The following is a 23,655-nucleotide window of genomic DNA, read 5'->3' as shown; positions in this document are numbered from 1 at the left end:
GGTGCAGGAGGAGAAGGAGGAGAAGCAGGAAGAGGAGGAGCAGGAGGAGGAGGAGGAGGAGGAGGAGCAGGAGGAGGAACAGGAGGAGGAGGAGGAGCAGGAGGAGAAGAAGGAGGAGCAGGAGGAGAAGGGAGGAGAGGCAGGAGGAAGAACAGGAGGAGGAGGAGGAGAAGGAAGAGGAGGAGCAGGAAGAGGAGGGAGGAGGAGAGGCAGGAGGAGGAGGAGCAGGAGGAGCAGGAGGAGAAGGAGGAGGAGGAGAAGGAGCAGCAGGAGGAGAAGCAGGAGGAGAAGGAGGAGGAGGAGCAGGAGGAGGAGGAGCAGGAGGAGAAGGAGGAGGAGCAGGAGAAGGAGCAGCAGGAGGAGAAGGAGGAGAGGCAGGAGGAAGAACAGGAGGAGGAGGAGGAGCAGGAGGAGGAGGAGCAGGAAGAGGAGGAGCAGGAGGAGCAGCAGGAGGAGCAGGAGGAGGTGCAGGAGGAGGAGGAGGAGCAGGAGGAGGATGAGCAGGAGGAGAAGGAGGAGGAGCAGGAGCAGCAGGAGGAGAAGGAGGAGGAGAGGCAGGAGGAGGAACATGAGGAGGAGGAGCAGGAGGAGAAGGAGCAGGAGAAGGAGCAGCAGGAGGAGAAGGAGGAGGAGCAGGAGGAGAGGAGGAGAGGCAGGAGGAGGAGGAGGAGCAGGAGGAGCAGGAGGAGAAGGAGCAGGAGGAGGAGCAGGAGAAGGAGCAGCAGGAGAAGAAGGAGGAGGAGCAGGAGGAGAAGGAGGTGGAGAGGCAGGAGGAGGAATAGGAGGAGGAGGAGGAGCAGGAGGAGGAGGAGCAGGAGGAGGAGCAGGAGCAGGAGAAGGAGGAGCAGGAGGAGAAGGAGGGGCAGGAGGAGAGGCAGGAGGAGGAGGCAGAATAGGAGGAGAGGCGGAGAAGGAGCAGCAGGAGGAGAAGGAGGAGGAGCAGGAGGAGCAGGAGGAGGAGAGGCAGGAGGAGGAACAGGAGGAGAAGGAGGAGCAGGAGGAGAAGGAGGAAGAGCAGGAGAAGGAGCAGCAGGAGGAGAAGAAGGAGGAGCAGGAGGAGAAGGAGGAGGAGAGGCAGGAGGAAGAACAGGAGGAGGAGGAGGAGCAGGAAGAGGAGGAGCAGGAGGAGCAGCAGGAGGAGAAGGAGGAGGAGAGGGGGAGAAGGAGGGGAGGAGGAGCAGGAGGAGGAGGAGCAGGAGGAGGAGCAGGAGGGCAGGAGGAGAAGGAGGAGGAGCAGGAGAAGGAGCAGCAGGAGGAGAAGGAAGATGAGGAGGGAACAGGAGGGAGGAGCAGGAGGAGAGGAGGAGGAGCAGGAGGAGAGGAGGAGGAGAGGAGGAGGAGGAACAGGAGGAGGAGGAGGAGGAGGAGGAGGAGCAGGAGGAGCAGGAGGGAGGAGGAGGAGCAGGAGAAGGAGCAGCAGGAGGAGAAGGAGGAGGATGCAGGAGGAGGAACAGGAGGAGGAGGAGCAGGAGGAGAAGGAGCAGGAGAAGGAGCAGCAGGAGGAGAAGGAGGAGGAGCAGGAGGAGAAGGAGGAGGAGAGGCAGGAGGAGGAACAGGAGGAGGAGCAGGAGCAGGAGGAGCAGGCAGGAGGAGGAGGAGCAGGAGAAGGAGGAGCAGGAGGAGGAGAGGCAGGAGGAGGAGCAGGAGGAGAAGGAGGAGGAGCAGGAGCAGCAGGAGGAGAAGGAGAGGCAGGAGGAGAGGCAGGAGGAGGAGGAGCAGGAGGAGTAGGAGGAGGATCAGGAGGAGGAGCCGGAGGGGAGAGGGAAAACAAAGTTAAGAACCTTTAGAATGGAGAGTCAAATTAAGTTAACAGTCAGCGAGTTCCAATTTGTCCCTGGTAGCTCCCTGTCGTGGTATCAGAGCCCCCCCCCCTCTCTCTCCAGCAGCATGAGCATCCTACATTGTACAGACTGTGTGTCAGTTCATATGCTTAGCAAATTACGATTTCCCATCCAGAATTGATCATCCAACGGCATAGGGAGTCATCACACAAGAGGGAGTCCGAAAATGTAAAATATACAGATATACAGCTTAACTCAGTCATGTGAGCTAAACTCAGCCTATCCACACAGTGTGTTAACCAGTGGACATGAGTGCCTGCCAGAACAGAACATAGCTCTCACACTTCCTTTGTGGCTAGGGATCTCACATTCTCACAACAATTTGTCTTCAAATATTTCTCTGTCACTGTATGTACAGTAGAGCAGCCCATGACAGACACACACACACACACACACACACACACACACACACACACACACACACACACACACACACACACACACACACACACACACAACCTATGAGAACTGAGATCAGTTATTGCGTTCTCCACTTTTCTACTGTCCTTCTAAGGCATAGTGTATAAAGGAGAGACAGAGAATTAAAGGAAGAGGATTAGACAGCTGACAGAAGGGGATTTGACAGCTTTTTGGGATGGTGCCATCTAGGCTTAGCTGGAAACTAGACTGGGTGTAATTGTGTGTTGTATAAACAGTATAAACAGAACGAGTTCAGTAGTACCGGATGGAGTGTTGTAGATGGCACCCTGACAATGACATACTGCAGACTCTCGTTGTCACCACTCTGTTAGTCTATAGTGCCATCCTGGCAGGGGGTACACAGCCATGAAACATCCAATAACCCCGTGAAAATATACAGAACTAAATACATGGAAGAGAGCTGTGTTTAAACTGCGCCTGCTCTGCCAGCCCAGCCCTAGCAGACTACACTCTACTCCACCATTTACCATCAAGTAGCGAGGCGACTAGTGTGGGAGGACTGGAGCGCAGATGTCACATAAAATTACGTTTTTATAAAAAACGACTGATTTCAGCACCCAAAGAATAATCTGCAAATACACAGGACATTGTTATTGTTTGGATGCTGTAATCAGAAGTTTTTCATGAAAAATGTAATTTTATGTGACGTCGGCACTCCAGTCCCATCGGCACTCCGGTGGAGTAGAGTGTAGTTGGAGAGTGTAGTTGGCTAGCCCCAGCCTGGGTGGACCATTGTGTTCGAGCAGTCTGTTGGTTCCCTCTGTGTCTGATAGGGTATCTCTTCCTGTTCAACAGCCTGATAAAGCTAAGTTGAGCACAGTGGGCCACACTCCCCAGCGCAGCCGTGGGCCCCATGCCCAGGATAAACACACACACACACATGCACAAACACGCGCACAAACACACACGCGCACCCACACACACACACACGCAGATAGAGTGAGGAAGACAGAGAGGGAGAGAAAGAAAAAAAGAGAAAGAGAGAGGGAGAGACAGAAAGAGTGAGAGAGTGAAATCTCTTCCTGGTCTAACAACTCTGTTCAGGTTTGTCAGTAGCACAGTAAATAAGTCAGACTACCGAGCAGCAGAGCAGAGAACCCTGGGAGAGGACGTCGCCACTATGAAACTGACACGCAGAAAGAGAACATGTTTTAAGCAGGTGGGAGTTTCCGTTTGGACCTGTCTGTTGTAGGAAACAGCCCATTGGCTTGACCTAGTAGGAATGCTTCACCTTCAACACACCTAATCCCACTAAGAAGCCCTCTGGCACAGGAGCCTACCTGTTTCAGGCCCGTCCCAACACATCCCTGTCTGCAGACCATCCCGTGCCAACTGATGCCCAAGCCAAGTGAGCCAATCAGCCGCCCAGCCGCCCCTCCACGGGTCACTGGGGTGGCAGAGGGTGGCAGGCATGTCCACCTGTGCCACCTGCTGCCACACAGACAGTCAGCCTGATATCCTACCACACACAGGGCACCTTTAGGGCTGCCAGATCTCTCAACCAATCCCAGGAGGGCATATAGAGAGGAGAGATCCCACAGAAACAGACAAGCCAGGAGGAGAGATCTCCTGAGGGGTATCCTACGAAGCAAGCTAGATGTACTCGGGGTTTTCTAAAGCTAGCCAGTTTCAGTTAGCTTCACATTCCAGCTCAGGCGTCATCCTTACTACGACGGTGGATATTGCTCGTCCGCCTGACACTAACTCTAGCAGGCTTGTAACTGCCTGTGCATGTCACACATGGCTAGTCGAATGCCAAACTCTTCATTGAGACAATGCTGAGTCAGAGCCACATTTTAATTAGTGTTGAAATCAGAATGAGAGAAAAGTTATCTTGCAAATTCAGCAGGCTATGGTGTGAAATAGGCTATTAGAAGCGCTGTCTTTCTTTTATTACATATCGTTAATGCAGTCTTTGGTGTGCTTATCAATGCACAAGCACCTTTTTCCCCCCACTCCTATCAATAAAATAAATATATGATGTCATACAAACGTTTTACTGTGCGTGAAGCTTCAAATGCATCCGGTCATTACTAAATGTGTACGGTGATATATTTTAACATGACTATTTTTTAACACATTAAAACATTTCATTAATCAAATATTTAATCATTCTTCCTCAAACGAAGGGGATGATGACGCAATCTTTGCAAGAGGGAGGGAATTGAGCTCTGAGCAAGCATGGCCCCGGAGCACGTTAGTTCTGAAGGATTCGTTGCCATCGAAATGTACCTGGCTATCCGGTTATCCTGAGTTGAACTCGAGAGACGACCAAAGTCAACTCTCTAACTCCTCAAACCTGTTACGTAAAATACCCCTCTGGAGAACACAGGGCCCAGGCAGGCTGAGATGTGTCTCTATGGCGGAGATAAAGAAATAAAGACAGAGACAACCTCTCAGGGAGAACAGGGGACCTGCAGCACAGAGGAGGGCTTAAGAGGAAACTCCTCTACCGATTAGATCAGGTCAGACAATATCAACTCCGGGTGAACGGAAAACCTACTTTACACACACAAAGAAACGACAACAACCACATTCCGTATGAGGAGACAACTTCACATGGAACTCAGTGGATTAGTGTTTGGTTTGGGGATTTAAAAATATAACATTTTTTCAACAAACAAGTGGATTAAAATAACATGAAACCCTCGTAAGGTCCTGTGGTCCTATGTCTCTACCGTTAGCTGAGTAGTGTGTTTATAAAGATAGGACAGAGGCACTGTTAGGATGTGGGCTGTTTTGTCCACATTGGCAACAGCAACTGAACTGGTTCCTTTGATCTCTCGGTGTAAAACAGCTTGGCGTAATCTCACCCATTGTTCTCTCGCTGAGGAAACGAAAGATGTTTACACCGACCATCCAATCTATCCAGATTTGCCCGTACGGAGGGAGATAATACCAGAATGCACTTCCCAGATTACCATTCCCAACCCAAATCCTCTTTGTGGAGGACGAGAGGAGCTGAGGGCCACATGTTCTTTCTGAGCACCTCCAGTGTAGCCGTCTCCTCTTCAAAAATGAGAAGCGGGAACGCCTTCTACATCACAGACAAAGCCATCACCAGAAACAACATTACACACTATTGTACACTATGATGCACCAATTTAAAGTCACAGTTCTCTCTCATCAACAAAAACACATCTACATGTATCTACTGTACATTCAACAAATTCCCAGATTCAAAGACGAAATAAAGCATTATGATTCCCAGTATGAAAGCACTCACCATCCAGAGAACGATATCTGTGCCAATGAGTCACCAGGTCACCTCAGCTTCAACCAGGGATGTACAGAATAACTAAACAGCAAACAAAACAAACCAGTGAACGTCACACTGCCTGTTCTTCATCCATGGCTGGTATATAGTGACCAGCGTGACCAAACAAAAGGATGGGTGGGCGCTAAGCCAGGGAGAAGACCCATATGTCACAGGAAAGGGGGACCACCCCCTACACAGCAAAAGCCTGATTAGGGCACAGATAAACAAACAGACACACACACACGCACACACACACACACACAAACAAGCACACACACAAAGAGGACATACAGTATATATTCCACGAAAGTATTTCACAAATACCTATGACACCATTGACAAATCTAGTATTGAGGGTCAACTGAAGTGGTATGAGGTAGGGGAAAAGGCAATTTATGACCCCAAGCTTTCAGCCCAATCATCCATAATCTCAATCACTCAACCCCCCCCACTAATTACAACCATGTCCAGTGGATTCCAGAGATACAGTTGAAGTCCAACACTTAGGTTGGAGTCATTAAAACTCATTTTTCAACCACTCCACACATTTCTTGTTAACCTTTAGGGATAGGGGGCAGCATTTTCACTTTGGATGAATTGCGTGCCCATAGTGAACTGCCTCCTACTCTGTCCCAGATGCTAATATATGCATATTATTATTACTATTGGATAGAAAACACTCTGAAGTTTCTAAAACTGTTTGAATTATGTCTGTGAGTATAACAGAACTCATAGGGCAGGCAAACTTCCAAACAGGAAGTGGAAATTCTGGGGCTGGTTGATTTTCAACTCATCGCCTATTCACATCCAAATAAGATATGGATCTGTTCGCACTTCCTACGCCTTCCACTAGATGTCAGTCAGTAGAACATGGAATGAAACCTCTAGTGTGATGTGGGACCGGATGGCAGCTATTTGAGTCACTGGTCTGGCAGAATGCCAGTTCCTGGTTACACGCAGTAGTCATTATATCGTCTTGCGTTCCATTACTCTGTAGACTAAACGAATGCTCCGGTTGGAACGTTATTGGATATATATGATAATAGCATCCAAAAGATTGATTCTCTACTTAGTTTGACCAGTTTATTCGACCTGGAATATAACTTTTTTAAGTTTTCGTCCGAGTTCGCCTGGACCAGCGCCAGCTTTTGGACATGTGAACTAAACCTGCTAGCAAAAGTAGCTAATTGGACACTAGTAATGGACATTATGGAACAAAACAACGATTTATTGCGGAACTAGGATTTCTTGCACTGCATTCTGATGAAAGATCATCAAAGGTAAGGGAATATTTATGATGTAATTTCGTATTTCTGTTGACTCCAACATGGCGGAGAAATATATTTACGTCTGAGTGCCGTCTCAGATTATTGCATGGTAGGCTTTTTTCGTAACGTTTAAAAAAAATCTGACATAGCGGTTGCATTAAGAACCAGTGTATCTTTAATTATATGTAGAACATGTATCTTTAGTCAAAGTTTATGATGAGTATTTCTGTTATCTGACGTAGCTCTCTGTAATTACTCCGGATATTTTGGAGGCATTTCTGAACATGGCGCCAATGTAAACTGAGATTTGTGGATATAAATATGCATATTATTGAACAAAACATGAATGTGTTGTGTAACATGATGTCATATGAGTGTCATCTGATGAAGATTATCAAAGGTTAGTGATTCATTTTATCTCTAATTCTGCGTTTGTGACTCTATCTTTGGCTGGGAAAAATGGCTGTGTGTTTTTCTGGATTTGGTGGTGATCTAACATAAAAATATGTTGTGTTTTCGCTGTAAAACATTTTTAAAAATCTGAGACGATGGGTAGATTAACAAGATGTTTATCTTTCATTTACTGTATTGGAGTTGTTAATGTGTGAAAGTTAAATATTTAAAAAATATTTCTGAATTTCCCACGCTGCCTTTTCAGCGGAATGTTGGGGGGGGTTCTGTTAGCGGAACCTGTGTCCTAGACAGGTTAACAAACCATAGTTTTGGCAAGTTGGTTAGGACATCTACTTTGTGCATGACACAAGTAATTTTTCCAACAATTATTTACATTCAGATCATTTCACAAATAAATTCACTGTATCACAATTCCAGTGGGTCAGAAGTTTACATACACTAGGTTGACTGTGCCTTGAAACAGCTTGAAAAATTCCAGAAAATGTTGTCATGGCTTTAGAAGCTTCTGATAGGCTAATTGACCTTATTTGAATCAATTGGATGTGTACCTGTGGATGTATTTCAACGCCTACCTTCAAACTCAGTGCATCTTTGCTTGACATCATGGGAAAATCAAAAGAAATCAGCCAAGACCTCAGAAAAAAAATGGAGATCTCCACAAGTCTGGTTCATTCTTGAGAGCAATTTCCAAATACCTGAAGGTACCATGTTCATTTGTATAAACACTATGGGACCATGCAGCCGTCATACCGCTCAGGAAGGAGACACGTTCTGTCTCCTAGAGATGAACGTACTTTGGTGTGAAAAGTGCAAATCAATCCCAGAACAACAGCAAAGGACCTTGTGAAGATGCTGGAGGAAACAGGTATAAAAGTATCTATATCCACAGTAAAACGAGTCCTATATCGACATAACCTGAAAGGCCACTTAGCAAGGAAGAAGGCACTGCCCCAAAACCGCATAAAAAGACTACGGTTTGCAACTGCACATGGAGAAATGTCCTCTGGTCTGATGAAACAAAAATAGAACTGTTTGGCCATAATGACCATCGTTATGTTTGGAGGAAAAAGGGGGAGGCTTGCAAGCTGAAGAACACCATCCCAACCATGAAGCACTGGGGTGGCAGCATCATTTTGTGGGGGTGCTTTACTGCAGGAGGGACTGGTGCACTTCACAAAATAGATGGCATCACGAGGCAGGAAAAGTATGTGGATATATTGAAGCAACATTTCAAGACATCAAGTCAGGAAGTTAAAGCTTGGTCGCAAAATGGGTCTTCCAAATGGACAATGACCCCAAACATACTTCCAAAGTTGTGGAAAAATGGCTTAAGGACAACAAAGTCAAGGTATTGGAGTGGCTATACAGTTTTGCATATGCTACACATCGAAACACAAGGAGTAGTGTTTTTGTCATTTGTTATAGGCTGTTTTTAAGGACATGTAAATGTGGCTCATTAGGCCAACATCCCTCGTTTATTGATGGCGCTGGCTGCTCCAGGTCGGATCTGAATGCATATGAATGTCCATGCAATTTTCAAATGTCCGGTAAATTAAAATATTCCCTGTCATGATGTTCGCTGCCAAATGTAAACTCTGAAATGGAATATTGTTTTTATGAATATTTTTGAATATTCGCATGAAAATCTTTCACCAATTGGATGAAACCCAGCTATAGACACCCTAAAGACTCTGGCAAGTGTGCTAGTCCAGTGTCACTTTGATTACGTCTGCACATCATGGTTCACCAGCAGCCCCAAACGTCTAAAGAATAAGCTACCAGCCAAACAAGCTCTTAAGAACTGTACTTAAACTCCCCCCTCATACTCATCTGAGGTTGAGCATTTTTCATCTATCTCTGTAATGTGTCTGTATCTATGTAATTGTCTATGTATTTATGTAAAATTAGGGACATCAATAGAAATAAGTCCATGACTTTATTGTGCAATCCCCGTTACTTAAAAAAAAATCTTTGTGTAAATATGCATTTTTTTTGACTGACTAATAAAATTAAACGAATACAAACTGTGCAGCGGCCAATTCATTGATGAATGGAAAAAGACATCTGTTACAAATCAAACAAAATGTTGAATGACATTCTGAGATTGTCAAGCCAAGCCTTCAATACTGGGTGGGCCTACAAGGTAGGGAGGAATGTATGTTCTGTTTGTAGAGATTGACAATCTATTTATTGTGGTGTTAAAAACGCAAACCATGATATACTACCCTTAGTCAGTATGCTTTGTTTATTGGTTGTGTGGTGCATTGGCACAGAAACCTGTTGGTGGAAAACTTGTTGCATATATTTTATACAATTCTAAATATGGCATCAACATGTAGAACAGCTGACCTCCTTCTAGCTGATCATTGTGTGCAGCCGGCGCTGATCGTAGTGTAATGAAACAGGCAGGGAGAATGAGCTCGTCTGTGCTGGTCGGCGAACCCTCAACCTTCTGGCCTGTAGCCCTGCGTGCCATCGACAGTGCCACAAAAGCATGCTGAAGTGGCAATGTCGATATCCACATTTATAAACACAGGGTTACTAGAGTTATTGTTATTTGTGGTCGTTGAATCTATGAGGGGGAAGGTGTGCAATTTATTTAGAAGTATATGGGGAGGGTCATGTGAAAATATTTGTAATGCTGTGGAGGGGGGTGTATTATTTTTTATGACACCTTGAGTTGGACCAGCCCCCGTAAATTTTGATCTGTCCCTAAGATGAAGGTAGTTCAAACACACAGACACACACAGAGATGGGAAAGGGAGAGGGCGAGACTAAAGTCGAAAGCTAAATCTGAGTATTGAGTGAGGTTCTAACTTTTCCCAAAGAAAAGATCCCAGTGGCTTAACGAGAACTGTCAATCATCCACTGGGGCTGGGCAAGTCAGCATCCCAGAATTCCTAATCTGCCTGTCTAGAGAGTGTAACGAGAGGACGTGTGTTACCATTTAAGGCTGATTCCATTGCCCTATCCCCGGGTAGAGGACTCTGAGCTGAGCCAACAGGTTTCAATCTGTTAACCAGGGCTGCTATGACACTCCTTCCACCCTTACAGAGAGAGTGAAAAAAAGAGAGTGAGAGAGAAAAAGAAAGAGGGAAAACTAGGCTGTATCAACAGGCTGGGAGAAGGAGTGCCAAAAAGCTTTCAGTTTGAACAAGTAGCAGAGTCCATATGTAGAACTGAAAGGGAAAGTGTTAAGACACATAGTAACTGTATATAAACTCATGACCTGGAGAGGCCATGATATCACCAACGAGAGTGGGGCAATGGCTAGCAGAGAGGGAGAGGCCATGATTTCACCAACGAGAGTGGGGCAATGGCTAGCAGAGAGAGAGAGGCCATGATTTCACCAACGAGAGTGGGGCAATGGCTAGCAGAGAGGAGAGGCCATGATATCACCAACGAGAGTGGGGCAATGGCTAGCAGAGAGGGAGAGGCCATGATATCACCAACGAGAGTGGGGCAATGGCTAGCAGAGAGGGAGAGGCCATGATATCACCAACGAGAGTGGGGCAATGGCTAGCAGAGAGGGAGAGGCTGTTTCTTTGTGAATGTTGATATGAAGCAGAGGTAGAGAAGAAAGCAGGATTTCCTCAGGTTTGGCAGTAATGTGAATCAAATCAAATCAAATGTATTTATATAGCCCTTCGTACATCAGCTGATATCTCAAAGTGCTGTACAGAAACGCAGCCTAAAACCCCAAACAGCAAGCAATGCAGGTGTAGAAGCACTAGGTGTTTGCATGTCCGTGTCTCAGCACATATTTTAAATGGATTCAGCCAACTGCCAGCCAACCTTCCTCTGCCGCTCTACAGGTAACTACCAAAATAATGGAAACACTTGAGTAAATGAGGGATACAAAGTATATTGAGAGCAGGTGATTCCACACAGGTGTGGGTCCTGAGTTAATTAAGCAATTAACATCCCATCATGCTTAGGGTCATATATTAAAATACTGGGCAGGCCATTATTTTGGCCACCATGCCTATGCCCCCATAGGATGACAATGCCCCCATCAGCAGGGTACGAGTGGTCACTGAATGGTTTGATGAGCATGAAAGTGATGTAAACAATATGCCATGGCCTTCTCAGTCACCAGATCTCAACAAGATTGAACACTTATGGGAGATTCTGGAGACAGCTTTTTCCACCACTATCAACAAAACACCAAACGTGTCATGACTTCCGCCGAAGTTGGTGCCTCTCCTTGTTCGGGCGGCGTTCAGCGGTCGACGTCACCGGTTTTCTAGCCTCCACCGATCTACGTTTCATTGTCCATTTGTTTTGTCTTTATTGTACACACCTGGTTTCCATTACATGGTTATTTATTCCCTAGTTGACCCTCTGGTTCCCACCTGGTTTCCATTACATGGTTATTTATTCCCTAGTTGACCCTCTGGTTCCCACCTGGTTTCCATTCCATGGTTATTTATTCCCTAGTTGACCCTCTGGTTCCCACCTGGTTTCCATTCCATGGTTATTTATTCCCTCATTGACCCTCTGGTTCCCACCTGGTTTCCATTCCATGGTTATTTATTCCCTAGTTGACCCTCTGGTTCCCACCTGGTTTCCATTCCAAGGTTATTTATTCCCTAGTTGAACATCTGGTTACCACCTGGTTTCCATTCCATAGTTATTTATTCCCTAGTTGACCCTCTGGTTCCCACCTGGTTTCCATTCCATGGTTATTTATTCCCTAGTTGACCCTCTGGTTCCCACCTGGTTTCCATTGTTTGTTCTTTATTTAGTTGTCCTCTTTTCCCACCTGGTTTCCATTCCATGGTTATTTATTCCCTAGTTGACCCTCTGGTTAAAACCTGGTTTCCATTCCATGGTTATTTATTCCCTAGTTGACCCTCTGGTTCCCACCTGGTTTCCATTCCATGGTTATTTATTCCCTAGTTGACCCTCTGGTTCCCACCTGGTTTCCATTCCATGGTTATTTATTCCCTAGTTGACCCTCTGGTTCCCACCTGGTTTTGTGTTTGTTCTGTGTTTAGCTGTCACTTCTATTTTGTGAGCTGGATTGTTTTCCATGCGTGGAATATATTCTGTTGTTTTAATTAAGTAAAAGTCCGTTATTACTCATTCTCTGTGTCCTGCGCCTGACTCCGTCCCACCTTCTGCACATCGACCCTTTACACAACGATGGAATTTCTTGTGGAAGAACGGTGTCCCTCCAATAGAGTCCCAGACATTTGTAGAATCTATGCCAAGGTGCATTGAAGCTGTTCTGGCTTGTTTTGGCCCAACGCCCTTTTAAGACACTTTATGTTGGTGTTTCCTGTATTTTGTGAGTTACCTGTATGAGTGACACACAGTAACCTCCCATGCTGTATGTATTGCCCCTCCTCTCCCCTCTCCAGCACACACTCCCAGTGAGGTCTGAGTGACCTGGTGTTTACCCAGGGAGGGTGAGGTATTCCCCTCCTCTCCCCTCTCCAGGACACACTCCCAGTGAGGTCTGAGTGACCTGGTGTTTACCCAGGGAGGGTGAGGTATTCCCCTCCTCTCCCCTCTCCAGCACACACTCCCAGTGAGGTCTGAGTGACCTGGTGTTTACCCAGGGAGGGTGAGGTATTCCCTCCTCTCCCCTCTCCAGGACACACTCCCAGTGAGGTCTGAGTGACCTGGTGTTTACCCAGGGAGGGTGAGGTATTCCCCTCCTCTCCCCTCTCCAGCACACACTCCCAGTGAGGTCTGAGTGACCTGGTGTTTACCCAGGGAGGGTGAGGTATTCCCCTCCTCTCCCCTCTCCAGGACACACTCCCAGTGAGGTCTGAGTGACCTGGTGTTTACCCAGGGAGGGTGAGGTATTCCCCTCCTCTCCCCTCTCCAGCACACACTCCCAGTGAGGTCTGAGTGACCTGGTGTTTACCCAGGGAGGGTGAGGTATTCCCCTCCTCTCCCCTCTCCAGGACACACTCCCAGTGAGGTCTGAGTGACCTGGTGTTTACCCAGGGAGGGTGAGGTATTCCCCTCCTCTCCCCTCTCCAGCACACACTCCCAGTGAGGTCTGAGTGACGTGGTGTTTACCCAGGGAGGGTGAGGTATTCCCCTTCTTACTGGACTGCTGTGGAGGGCACCAGGTCATGAGATAAGAGGTCAATCAATGACTTCAGAGTCCACACTGACACTGACACCCTAGACCAGGTGGAGAGACAGGATACAGACTGACAATGACCTCACCGCAGAGAAGATTACATTCTCTTGAAGGGACCACTGCAATTCTCCTGATTGGTACAGTGAGCTCTGTCACAAAATATCTAACCATGAAGTGGATGTGAGTATATGTCAGTGGAAGTAAGCAGAGAATGGGGGGCGGGGGGCTTTCCTACCACTCATTCCAGACTGATATGAAAAGCAGGGATGTGGGGGGAATAGACCTTGGTGTCGTAGATACAACGCAGACCTTGTCTGAGGGCCTGTAACCCAATGCCATGTTTCAGCGTGGGAGTCATGGAGTGTGTGAGTGGAATTGGTTCTGACTCAATTTCACACACAAATGGGTGTACGCATGAGTGTTTGTGCACGCACGTATGCACACACACACACACACACACACACACACACACACACACACACACACACACACACACACACACACACACACACACACACACACACACACACACACACACACACACACACACACACACAAAGAGATAGACCCCTTTCTAACGGTAAATGAGTTTTGTGTATAAACTGGCGTAACAGTAGCCCTCCCTCTGGACATATCAGCCGTCTTCATTCTGCCTGGTGGGCAGCAGGACCCCCAGGCCCAACACCTCCACTTTAGTAGAGGGCTGAGTAAGTGGCCTTAGGGAAAGCTGTCTGTAAAAGGCTGAGTGCTTATTCTGGGTTCACTGATGGGGGAGCCAGACCACTCAGTACCCTTTTCTGAGGGGCAGAGAGAGAGACAGAGAGAGACAGAGAGAGAGAGAGAGACAGAGAGAGACAGAGAGAGACAGAGAGAGACAAAGAGAGACAGAGAGAGACAAAGAGAGACAGAGAGAGATAGAGGCAGAGGGACAGAGAGAGAGAGACAGAGAGAGAGAGACAGAGAGAGACAGAGAGAGAGAGACAGAGAGACAGAGAGAGAAAGACAGAGAGACAGAGAGAGACAGAGAGAGAGAGAGGCAGAGAGAGGCATAGGTACAGAGAGAGACAGAGAGAGACAAAGAGAGACAGAGAGAGAGAGAGAGAGACAGAGAGAGACAGAGAGAGAGAGAGACAAAGAGAGACAGAGAGAGACAGAGACAGAGGGACAGAGAGAGACAGAGAGAGAGAGAGAGAGAGAGTCCCTATATTTGCTGCAGTCCATATATGGGTACTCCTCCTACTGTACTGGGTGTGGAACTACTCCGTAGGAGGAAGTAATTCTGTAACGTCTAAACCATCAATAAAACTCATTACCGGTCCCTCGCTCTAACCATGACAGGTGTGTGTGCGTGTGGTCTGTGCGTGTGTGTCTGTGCGTGTGTACTGTGTTTGCAAACGTGGGAGTGTGTGTCAAAGGGTATACACATGTTTGAGGAACTAAAACAGTCATGTTGGCAAAATATGAAGCGATTCAATGTAGCGTATTTGGCTGTGTGCCAGGCAGTGCACTAGACACCTGAATTGTTCTTATAGCAACTCTCATACAGCTCCTGTTTGATAGACAGTAGCGCAGGGCATTTCCTGTCAGAATAGGGTAAGTGAGAAAGGGGGTACAGAAGGAAATATTATGTAATTCCCCATGATTGGAGCATATCTCCTTCCTGTCTGACTGTATGTGTTGAGGGCTACCGTGTGAGTCGCCCACTCCCAGAGGTGAGATGTAAGGCACACTCTGTCATGTTCCACACAGGAAGGAGATGGGAAGTGGAGAATGATCTGTAAAGCTAAAGAGAGCCTGAAGAGAGCTGCCAAGTAAAACAAGATGGGAAATCATTTCTGAGGAGAAGAAAAAAACGTAATCAGATTTTCTTTCATACTGCAAAATGTGCTCTGAGTTAGCCTAGCAATCAGAATCAGCCATAGCTTAAAGCATAATAAGTGTTAGTAGTAGTAAGCCCGGCAAACCGGGAACATTCTCAGAACATTCCCAGAACCCGACAGGGTTTATTCTAACATTAGGATGATAACCTCCTAAAACAATACTTTTTTTGATAACAAAATCAATTTTTTCCCTCAACTGTTCTAACGATCACAAAAATGTTGTGCACATCTGTAGCAACCATCACAGAACATTCCCCCAAACCTTTCATTAGGTTTCCAGCTAATGTAATAACACCACCTACCAGTAATGTTTTCCCAGCAAAAATGTGTCTGTGAAAGTTCCCAGAACTAGGAATGTTCCTGCAACATTAGGCAAATTATACAAACATTCTATGATTATCAGCACGACTGGACAGTTCTTTTGTTATGACAATATTTGCCGCTAACCAAAAAATTTTCTGGGAACTTCCACAGAAACAATTTTCTTCACTCATTTAATCACTAAGTTAGCTCCAAGCTAGCCTGGGTGTCAGTTAGCAAAACAGAAATGGCCTGGGCTCAAATTTAGCGATTAAACCAAGTTAGCTTGTGCTAAATTGTATACACTGCAATGCTGAGAGATTGTGCTCAGACAGACAGGCTCAGATCTAGCCTAGATCTAGATCGTCAAGATTGTGCCCAACCCAGGGGTTTCAGCCTCTACACACATGGGCAGAATTGACCAAAGAAAGTGTGATTAAACAATTCCATTATCATCTGCAGACAATCTCATTCTAGCAGGCCTCTCATGTTCATCAACACTGACAGCGCTCCAAAACACTGAGGACATCCTCCATGTCCCTGACCATCCTTCCTACTCTGTCCTCGTTTATCTCAAACCACTTTTCTCTGCCTCCTCTGTGACTCTACCTGTTAAAGCTCTCTCCTCCAACCTCTCAATTCTGTATCTCGTCTAGACATCTCATTTTATATTACCCGCTTCACTTGCATCTCAATGTTTTCTCTCTCTGTTTAAATGAAGCTGACGCAGCACCTGCGAGAGTCGGCCATACAGTATTTAACTGGAGGAGGAAGGAGAGCCGTCTCACGTATGTGATATAGAGTCGATTTTTTGGGGGACATTTTTTATTTAACCTTTATTTAACTAGGCAAGTCAGGAGATAAGGCTGAGCAGTGCTGGCTGAAGCCAAGCAAAAGTGAAATGATAGAGCCATGTGGTTGAGCACGGCAGGAGGCTTAATCCACAGTAATACGTCTGTAGATGAAGGAGGGGATAAGCCCAGCTAACTGACACTGAGATCCATACGGCTGCAGAGTCAGCCTTCCTGGAAGCAACAGCAGAGTAGACTAAAGGAGGAATCCCACAACTACGTGGACAGAGCTTCTACTGTATCTAGGGTTGAGTCAGGCTAGTATTTAGTATTTATTAGATTCCCTATGATCTGCTGCCAAGACAAATTAACAATATAAAATCCACAATAACACAACATTATAATGTGTGTGAGTGTGTGTGTGTGTGTCTTCACTGCCCACGTTGTGCCGTGAGGTGCTGTTGTATCTGTTTTTTTAAATCTGATTTTACTTCTCACTTGTGTTACTTGATGTGGAATAGTTCTATGTAGTCATGGCTCTATGTAGTACTGTGCATTTCCCAGAGTCTGTTTTGGACTTGGGGACTGTGAAGAGACCCCTGGTGATATGTCTTGTGGGCTACACTTGTTCATTTAGCAGACAAGATTTGTTTACAATTCCATGCCGCTATTTTATTTTATGGTATAAAGAATAAAATTGAAGATAGATGAATAAAATAGAAAGGATATTTTCTCGAAATGCTTTGATGGAGTTCTATTCTGTGTTGAGCGGTTAACAAAGAAATTGATACTCTTATATGCTTCATTTATGCAACTTTAGTTGTGATACAAATGTTGGGCTATATATTTAGATTTGTAATACATTCTAAGGCGGCAAGATGCGACTCAAATTATGATTTTTTTAAAGTAGCATGAAAGGCATGAGCCCTGCTTTGTTTTTTTGCGCAGGCTGTACACACTTCATCAGTCTCTCATTCACAATTTGACAAGCACTTGATAATGCCTCAAATTTTCCAGCTGCATCCCCTTTGTGTGGCCGTAATGCCCCCTAAAAAAATCCATGCCTTTTGTGACCAGTGGCTGTTGTGCCCTTGGGCTGAATATAATAATTATAATTCTCTTCTCTCGGCTGCGTGCCGAATCACCTCTCACTCACATGGCTCGAAGAACCTCTCACTCACATGACTTGAATCACCTCTCAGTCACATGGCTCGAAGCACCTCTCACTCACATGACTTGAATCACCTCTCACTCACATGGCTCGAAGAACCTCTCACTCACATGGCTCGAAGAACCTCTCACTCACATGACTTGAATCACCTCTCACTCACATGGCTCGAAGAACCTCTCACTCACATGACTTGAATCACCTCTCACTCACATGGCTCGAAGCACCTCTCACTCACATGACTCGAATCACCTCTCCCTCACATGATTCTCAGTCACGTGATCGGGTCTATCCCCCATAGTACAAAAGTTGACTTCCTCTGTTCTGTGCGAGAAATAAATATTCCAAACATAATCTGGGACAGTTGTGGGATGTGATAGATCCAAAATTAATACTAGCATTAAAAAAACAGTTTTAAGCAATGAGGCTGATGCAACAGATCAGAACGTTTAGCTTAAAATGTTGATAAACTAATAGGCTATTTCTTCACAACAACGTGCACACACAGAAGGCGCAAATGTTCCATTAGCAGGAAAATAACACAAATGAAGTTATGCATGGAATATTTTTATTATAAAGGTGCATTTTTATGGTGAAAATGAGCTTCCCCAAACTTGAAAACACTCACTCTGCGTATGTATGCCAGTTAGGCACTACACCCATTGTAAAGCGGATTCATGTGCTTAATATGAGTTATTTGGCCACTTTAGTTGTGATACAAACCTTATGAAAACATATAGTCTAGGCTACATGTAGTGGGCAACTACGATTTGAAAAAGTCACACAAAAAAAAGCAGGCGTTGTTTCTTGCCCTAAACTGGGAATCATTCACAAGTGATAACATATCAATCACAAGTCATAGGCTAATATTGTCACCCATCACACTATTCTTAATGTAATGTCTTGTCTTTACATATACTGAATAATATATGTGTGAAATGAGTTCTAATTTAGAATGGACCATTATCATGCACCTGTATCGAACAGGGGCAGCGGGGGATAAAAACATGTCATCTATACACTGAAGTAACCAATGAAGGATGCCTTTCCTGTGGTTCATTTTCATGCCAGCCAGGTAGACTTTACTCCTGTTTTAAAGAGAAGCAATTTGCTTAATATTACGAAGGTGGAGAAATAAATATAGTAAGTAGCCTATATAAAACTGATGGGATCACTCTGTTATCTCATGCAATTGCATAGCCTATAGAAATGTTGCTCAACATGAGCTCATGGGCTGTTTGATGAGATGTTCGAATACATTTGCATTGATGTCAGAGTGATTAGAGGAACAATAGAGTGCTGAGTACCAGGAAGTTAGCAAGTTTAAAAGGCTACTAATGTTCAGCATCAGAGCTTGGAGAAGCCTAGTTACTGTGACTAAATGGTCATGTGGAATTTGACTGCCGTCACGACTCGTGACCGCCAGCGTGGTGGTAATAGGGTCACCGTAACAGCCCTAGTTCTGAGCTGTGTGTTAGCTGTTTGAACAGACCGTTTTGTGCTTTTAACATGTCAATACCTCTCACAAAGACAAGTAGTGATGGAGTCAATCTCTCCTCCACTTTGAGCCAAGAGAGATTGACATGCATTTTATTGATATTTTCCCTCAGTGTACATTTAAGGGCCAGCCGTGCTGCTCTGTTCTGGGCTTTTAGTTCTTGATATATTTACGACTAGATCGTTACTTGCTACCCCTTCTCAAAGTGACTGCAGCTCTATATGAAGTGCGGCAGTGATTTGAATTACTGTGGTCAAGCTGAGTAAATACTGTAAGTAAATGTAAACATTGTAAATCTTTATGGTGTATGTTATGGTAGAGAGGTTACCTGGGGGTATCTTTCCTGTTCTCCAGGCTGTCACAGAGCCCCTTAGACGGGGTCGACCTCCCGCTGCTGTCAGGGTCCTGGGAGGGGGGCATGGGGTAGGCCTGGTTAGGTAGGGGTGTGCGACGGCCCTCTCCTCCCCCTCTCTGGGGCTTGATGGGGCCGCTCAGGCCCGTCTCTGAGCTCCTCTTCATGGCCTGTAGCTGGGCCAGGGGCACGATGTCGCAGGCCTGGGGCCGGTGCCAAACCGTCTGCTGGCTGGCACTGTTGTAGTAGTAGAAGCGGTTGTTGTGGCTGTCAAACAGCTCCCACCACTGGCTGCCGTCGGACTGGCGCACGGCGGCGCCTGGGGGGGGCTCCCAGCCACACTCCCCCGAGGCCAGGTTCACGTACATGCGCTCCTGCGAGCGCGGCTCCAAGATCTCCACCCAGTCACAGCTGGAGAGGAGAGAGGGGGAACATAGAAAATGTAGTCAAGTTTTGAAGACTGTACTGTATATGACCACTGTATACTGAAAAATGCAGTGCTTTCAAAACGTATTCACACCCCTTGACTTTTTCCACATTTTGTTGCGTTACAGCCTGAATTTAAAATGGATAAAAAATCTATTTTGTGTCACTGGCATAGAAGCGGCAGGTAGCCTAGTGGTTAGAGCGTTGGGCCATTAAGTGCAAGGTTGCTAGATCGAATCCCCCGAGCTGACAAGGTAAAAATCTGTCGTTCTGCCCTTGAGCAAGGCTTTTCCTAGGCTGTCATTGTCAATAAGAATTTGTTCTTAACTGACTTGCCTAGTTCAATAATAAAAAAAATACCCCAAGGTGGATTTATGTTTTTTGAAATGTTTACAAATTGATTAAAAATGAAAAGCTGAAATGTCTTGAGTTAACAAGTATTCAACCCCTTTGTTAAGGCAAGCCTAAATAAGTTCAGGAGTAAACATGTGCTTAGCAAGTCACATAAGTTGCGATGGACTCACTCTGTGTGCAATAATAGTGTTTAACATGACTTTTGAATGACTACCTCATCTCTGTACTCCACACATACAATTATCTGTAAGGTCTCTCAGTCGAGCAGTGAATTTCAAACACTGTTTCAACCACAAAGACCAGGGAGGTTTTCCATTGTCTTGCAAAGAAGGGTATGGTGAAGTTATTAATTACACTTTGGATGGTGTATCAATACACCCAGTCACTGCAAAGATACATGCGTTCTTCCTAACTCAGTTGCCAGAGAGGAAGGAAACCGCTCAGGGATTTCACAATGGGGCCAATGGTGACTTTAAAACAGTTAGAGTTGAATGGCTGTGATGAGAAAACTGAGGATGGATCAACGACGTTGTAGTTAAACCACAATACTAACCTAAATGGTGGCATGAAAAGAAGGAAACCTGTACAGAATATAAAATACTCCAGAAAACTTGTTTGCAATAAGGCACTAAATTGAAACTGCAAAACATGTGGCCAAGAAATTAACTTATTGTCCTGAATACAAAGTGTTATGTTTGGGGCAATCTAACACAACACGTCACTGAGTACCACTCTTCATATTTTCAAGCATGGTGGTGGCTGCATCATGTTATTAGTATGCTTGTCATCGGCAAAGACTAGGGAGTTTTTTGGGGGATAAAAATAAATGGAATTGAGCTAATCACAGGCAAAATCCTAGAGGAAAACCTGGTTCAGTCTGCTTTCCACCAGACACTGGGAGATGAATTCACCTTTCAGCAGGACAATCTAAAACACAAGGCCAAATCTACAATGGAGTTGCTTACAGTACCAAGACAACAATGAATGTTTCTGAGCAAAGCTCTTAGAGACTTACCCAGAAAGACTCACAGCTGTAATCGCTGCCAAAGGCGATTCTAACATGTATTGACTCAGGGGTGTGAATACTTAAGTACATTTGATTTCGGTATTTTATATTCTATACATTTGCAAACAATAAAATGTGTAATAAGTCAAGGTGTATGAATACTTTCTGAAGGCACTGTAGGTCAAAGCAGTATTTGTCTCCCAACCTGGAAAATCAGTGATGATGTCAAATATTTTTGATCAGCTAAGTGAACACGTCTTTGTGTATGAGTCTGGGCGTGTTCAGTACGGGCACATGTGTGTGTGTGTGAGGGCTTTCCGGTCCTAAGCGTACAACTATTCCACTGAGTCAGACCTGAGTTAGGTCGTTCTGTGGTAGAGTAACCAACAGGTGCAGCAGCTTTTTATCCCTACTAGTCCTTAGCCAGGAGCTACTTCACTGAAACGACAGTATCCACAGTCACTCAGGCTTCCATACACATACACATACACATACACATACACTCCCTGAAAAGTGAGAGCCGGTGAGAGTGAACCAGAATTGTAAAAAAATGACATCCACAGGTGGCTGAAGGATTGAAGTAAGTGGAGAAGGAGGGTGTGTTTAGCACCTTTCCCTGAGCCCTTGCTCTCCTGCTGACCATGGTTGGATGAGCTCCAGGGTTAACCTCCAGGTCAGAGAACCAGGGGAAGCTGGGGCCATGGTCTACTACTCTCCCTAGGCTGGCTGGATGACAAAGAGGCCCGGGTCCTTATCTCCTCACAGAGAGGCCAAACAAAGAAGTCAGGCCAGGGATTAAGTGGCATCTAACCCACTGGCCCACCTGGCAGAGAGAGAGAGAGAGAGAAAGAGAGAGAGAGAGAAAGAGAGAGAAAGAGAGAGAGAGAGAGAGAGAGAGAGAGAGAGAGACAGAGAGAGAAAGAGAGAGACAGAGAGAGAAAGAGAGAGACAGAGAGAGAAAGAGAGAGAAAGAGAGAGAAAGAGAGAGAGGCAAAGCCTTGCTATTGAGCGAAGCCGCCATAGGCACTTCCTAACCTCCTGCCAAATATATGACCACATTAGAGACACATATTTCCCACACATCACACAGACCCACAGAGAATTTGAAAACAAATCCAACACTGATAAACACCCATATCTGAAATACCGCAATGTGCATCACAGCACCAAGATTTGTGGCGAGGAAAGGGCAACCAGTGGAGGACAACGTAGTAAATACAAACAAGATTTATCTGTTTATTTATCTCCTCCCACTATTCGTACTACAACTATTTGCATATTGCTAAAACACTGTACATAGCTGATAATATAACACTTGACATGTCATTACCTTTTTGAGTGCAATGTTTACTGTTCATTTGATGATGCTGTTAATTCTCACTTTTGTTTCTTGTTTATTTCACGTGCTTTGGCAATGTAAACATACGTTTTCCATGCTAATTGAAGCCCCTTTGAAATAAGAGACAGAGAGAAATATAAACACACACACAAACACAGGATACTGTTGAGGACTGCGTTATATATACCTGGGCACGGCTCTTGCTTAAACAGATCTACAGATATTACACAAACTAGTCGATCAACCAATCAATCAATCAATCAATCAATCAATCAATCAATCATAGCTACATGTCATTCTCACACCCAATGTACACATACTCATACCCACATGTACATCAGCACAAAATCAGACGCATGAAGATGCTTTTTAGGTCAGCCATTCTCTTGAGGGCCCAGTGTATAGCATCTCTAAATACACACTGTTAATCCCAGTGCATAGCATCTCTAAATACACACTGTTAATCCCAGTGCATAGCATCTCTAAATACACACTGTTAATCCCAGTGCATAGCATCTCTAAATACACACTGTTAATCCCAGTGCATAGCATCTCTAAATACACACTGTTAATCCCAGTGCATAGCATCTCTAAATAAATGTTAATCCCAGTGCATAGCATCTCTAAATACACACTGTTAATCCCAGTGCATAGCATCTCTAAATACACACTGTTAATCCCAGTGCATAGCATCTCTAAATACACACTGTTAATCCCAGTACACACTGTTAATCCCAGTGCATAGCATCTCTAAATACACACTGTTAATCCCAGTGCATAGCATCTCTAAATACACACTGTTAATCCCAGTGCATAGCAGCTCTAAATACACACTGTTAATCCCAGTGCATAGCATCTCTAAATACACACCGTTAATCCCAGTGCATAGCAGCTCTAAATACACACCGTTAATCCCAGTGCATAGCAGCTCTAAATACACACTGTTAATCCCAGTGCATAGCATCTCTAAATACACACTGTTAATCCCAGTGCATAGCATCTCTAAATACACACTGTTAATCCCAGTGCATAGCATCTCTAAATACACACTGTTAATCCCAGTGCATAGCATCTCTAAATACACACTGTTAATCCCAGTGCATAGCATCTCTAAATCTAAAGTATCTCACACTGTTAATCCCAGTGCATAGCATCTCTAAATACACACCGTTAATCCCAGTGCATAGCAGCTCTAAATACACACCGTTAATCCCA

General features: G+C 45.2%; 1 protein-coding gene across 4 annotated transcripts in view; it reads right to left on the bottom strand.

The window, feature by feature from the left end:
* arhgap46b (Rho GTPase activating protein 46b) overlaps nt 1-23,655 on the bottom strand; it is a 95,262-nt gene that overhangs the window by 38,310 nt on the left and 33,297 nt on the right. For 2 of the 4 annotated variants that reach the window (XM_024399815.2, XM_024399817.2), the window contains exon 2: nt 19,292-19,726. In XM_024399815.2, the coding sequence (XP_024255583.1) occupies nt 19,292-19,726 (435 nt within the window). Of the gene's footprint in view, nt 1-19,291; nt 19,727-21,711; nt 21,971-22,431; nt 23,032-23,655 lie in introns of those variants that run through there. The other 2 variants (XM_042299426.1, XM_024399814.2) reach the window with 2 other exon arrangements.

Source organism: Oncorhynchus tshawytscha, linkage group LG16, assembly GCF_018296145.1.
Source record: "Oncorhynchus tshawytscha isolate Ot180627B linkage group LG16, Otsh_v2.0, whole genome shotgun sequence".
Classification (NCBI taxonomy): Eukaryota; Metazoa; Chordata; class Actinopteri; order Salmoniformes; family Salmonidae; genus Oncorhynchus; species Oncorhynchus tshawytscha.
Note: the sequence above shows the minus strand (reverse complement) of the source record. Positions and strands in the feature narration are given on the sequence as shown.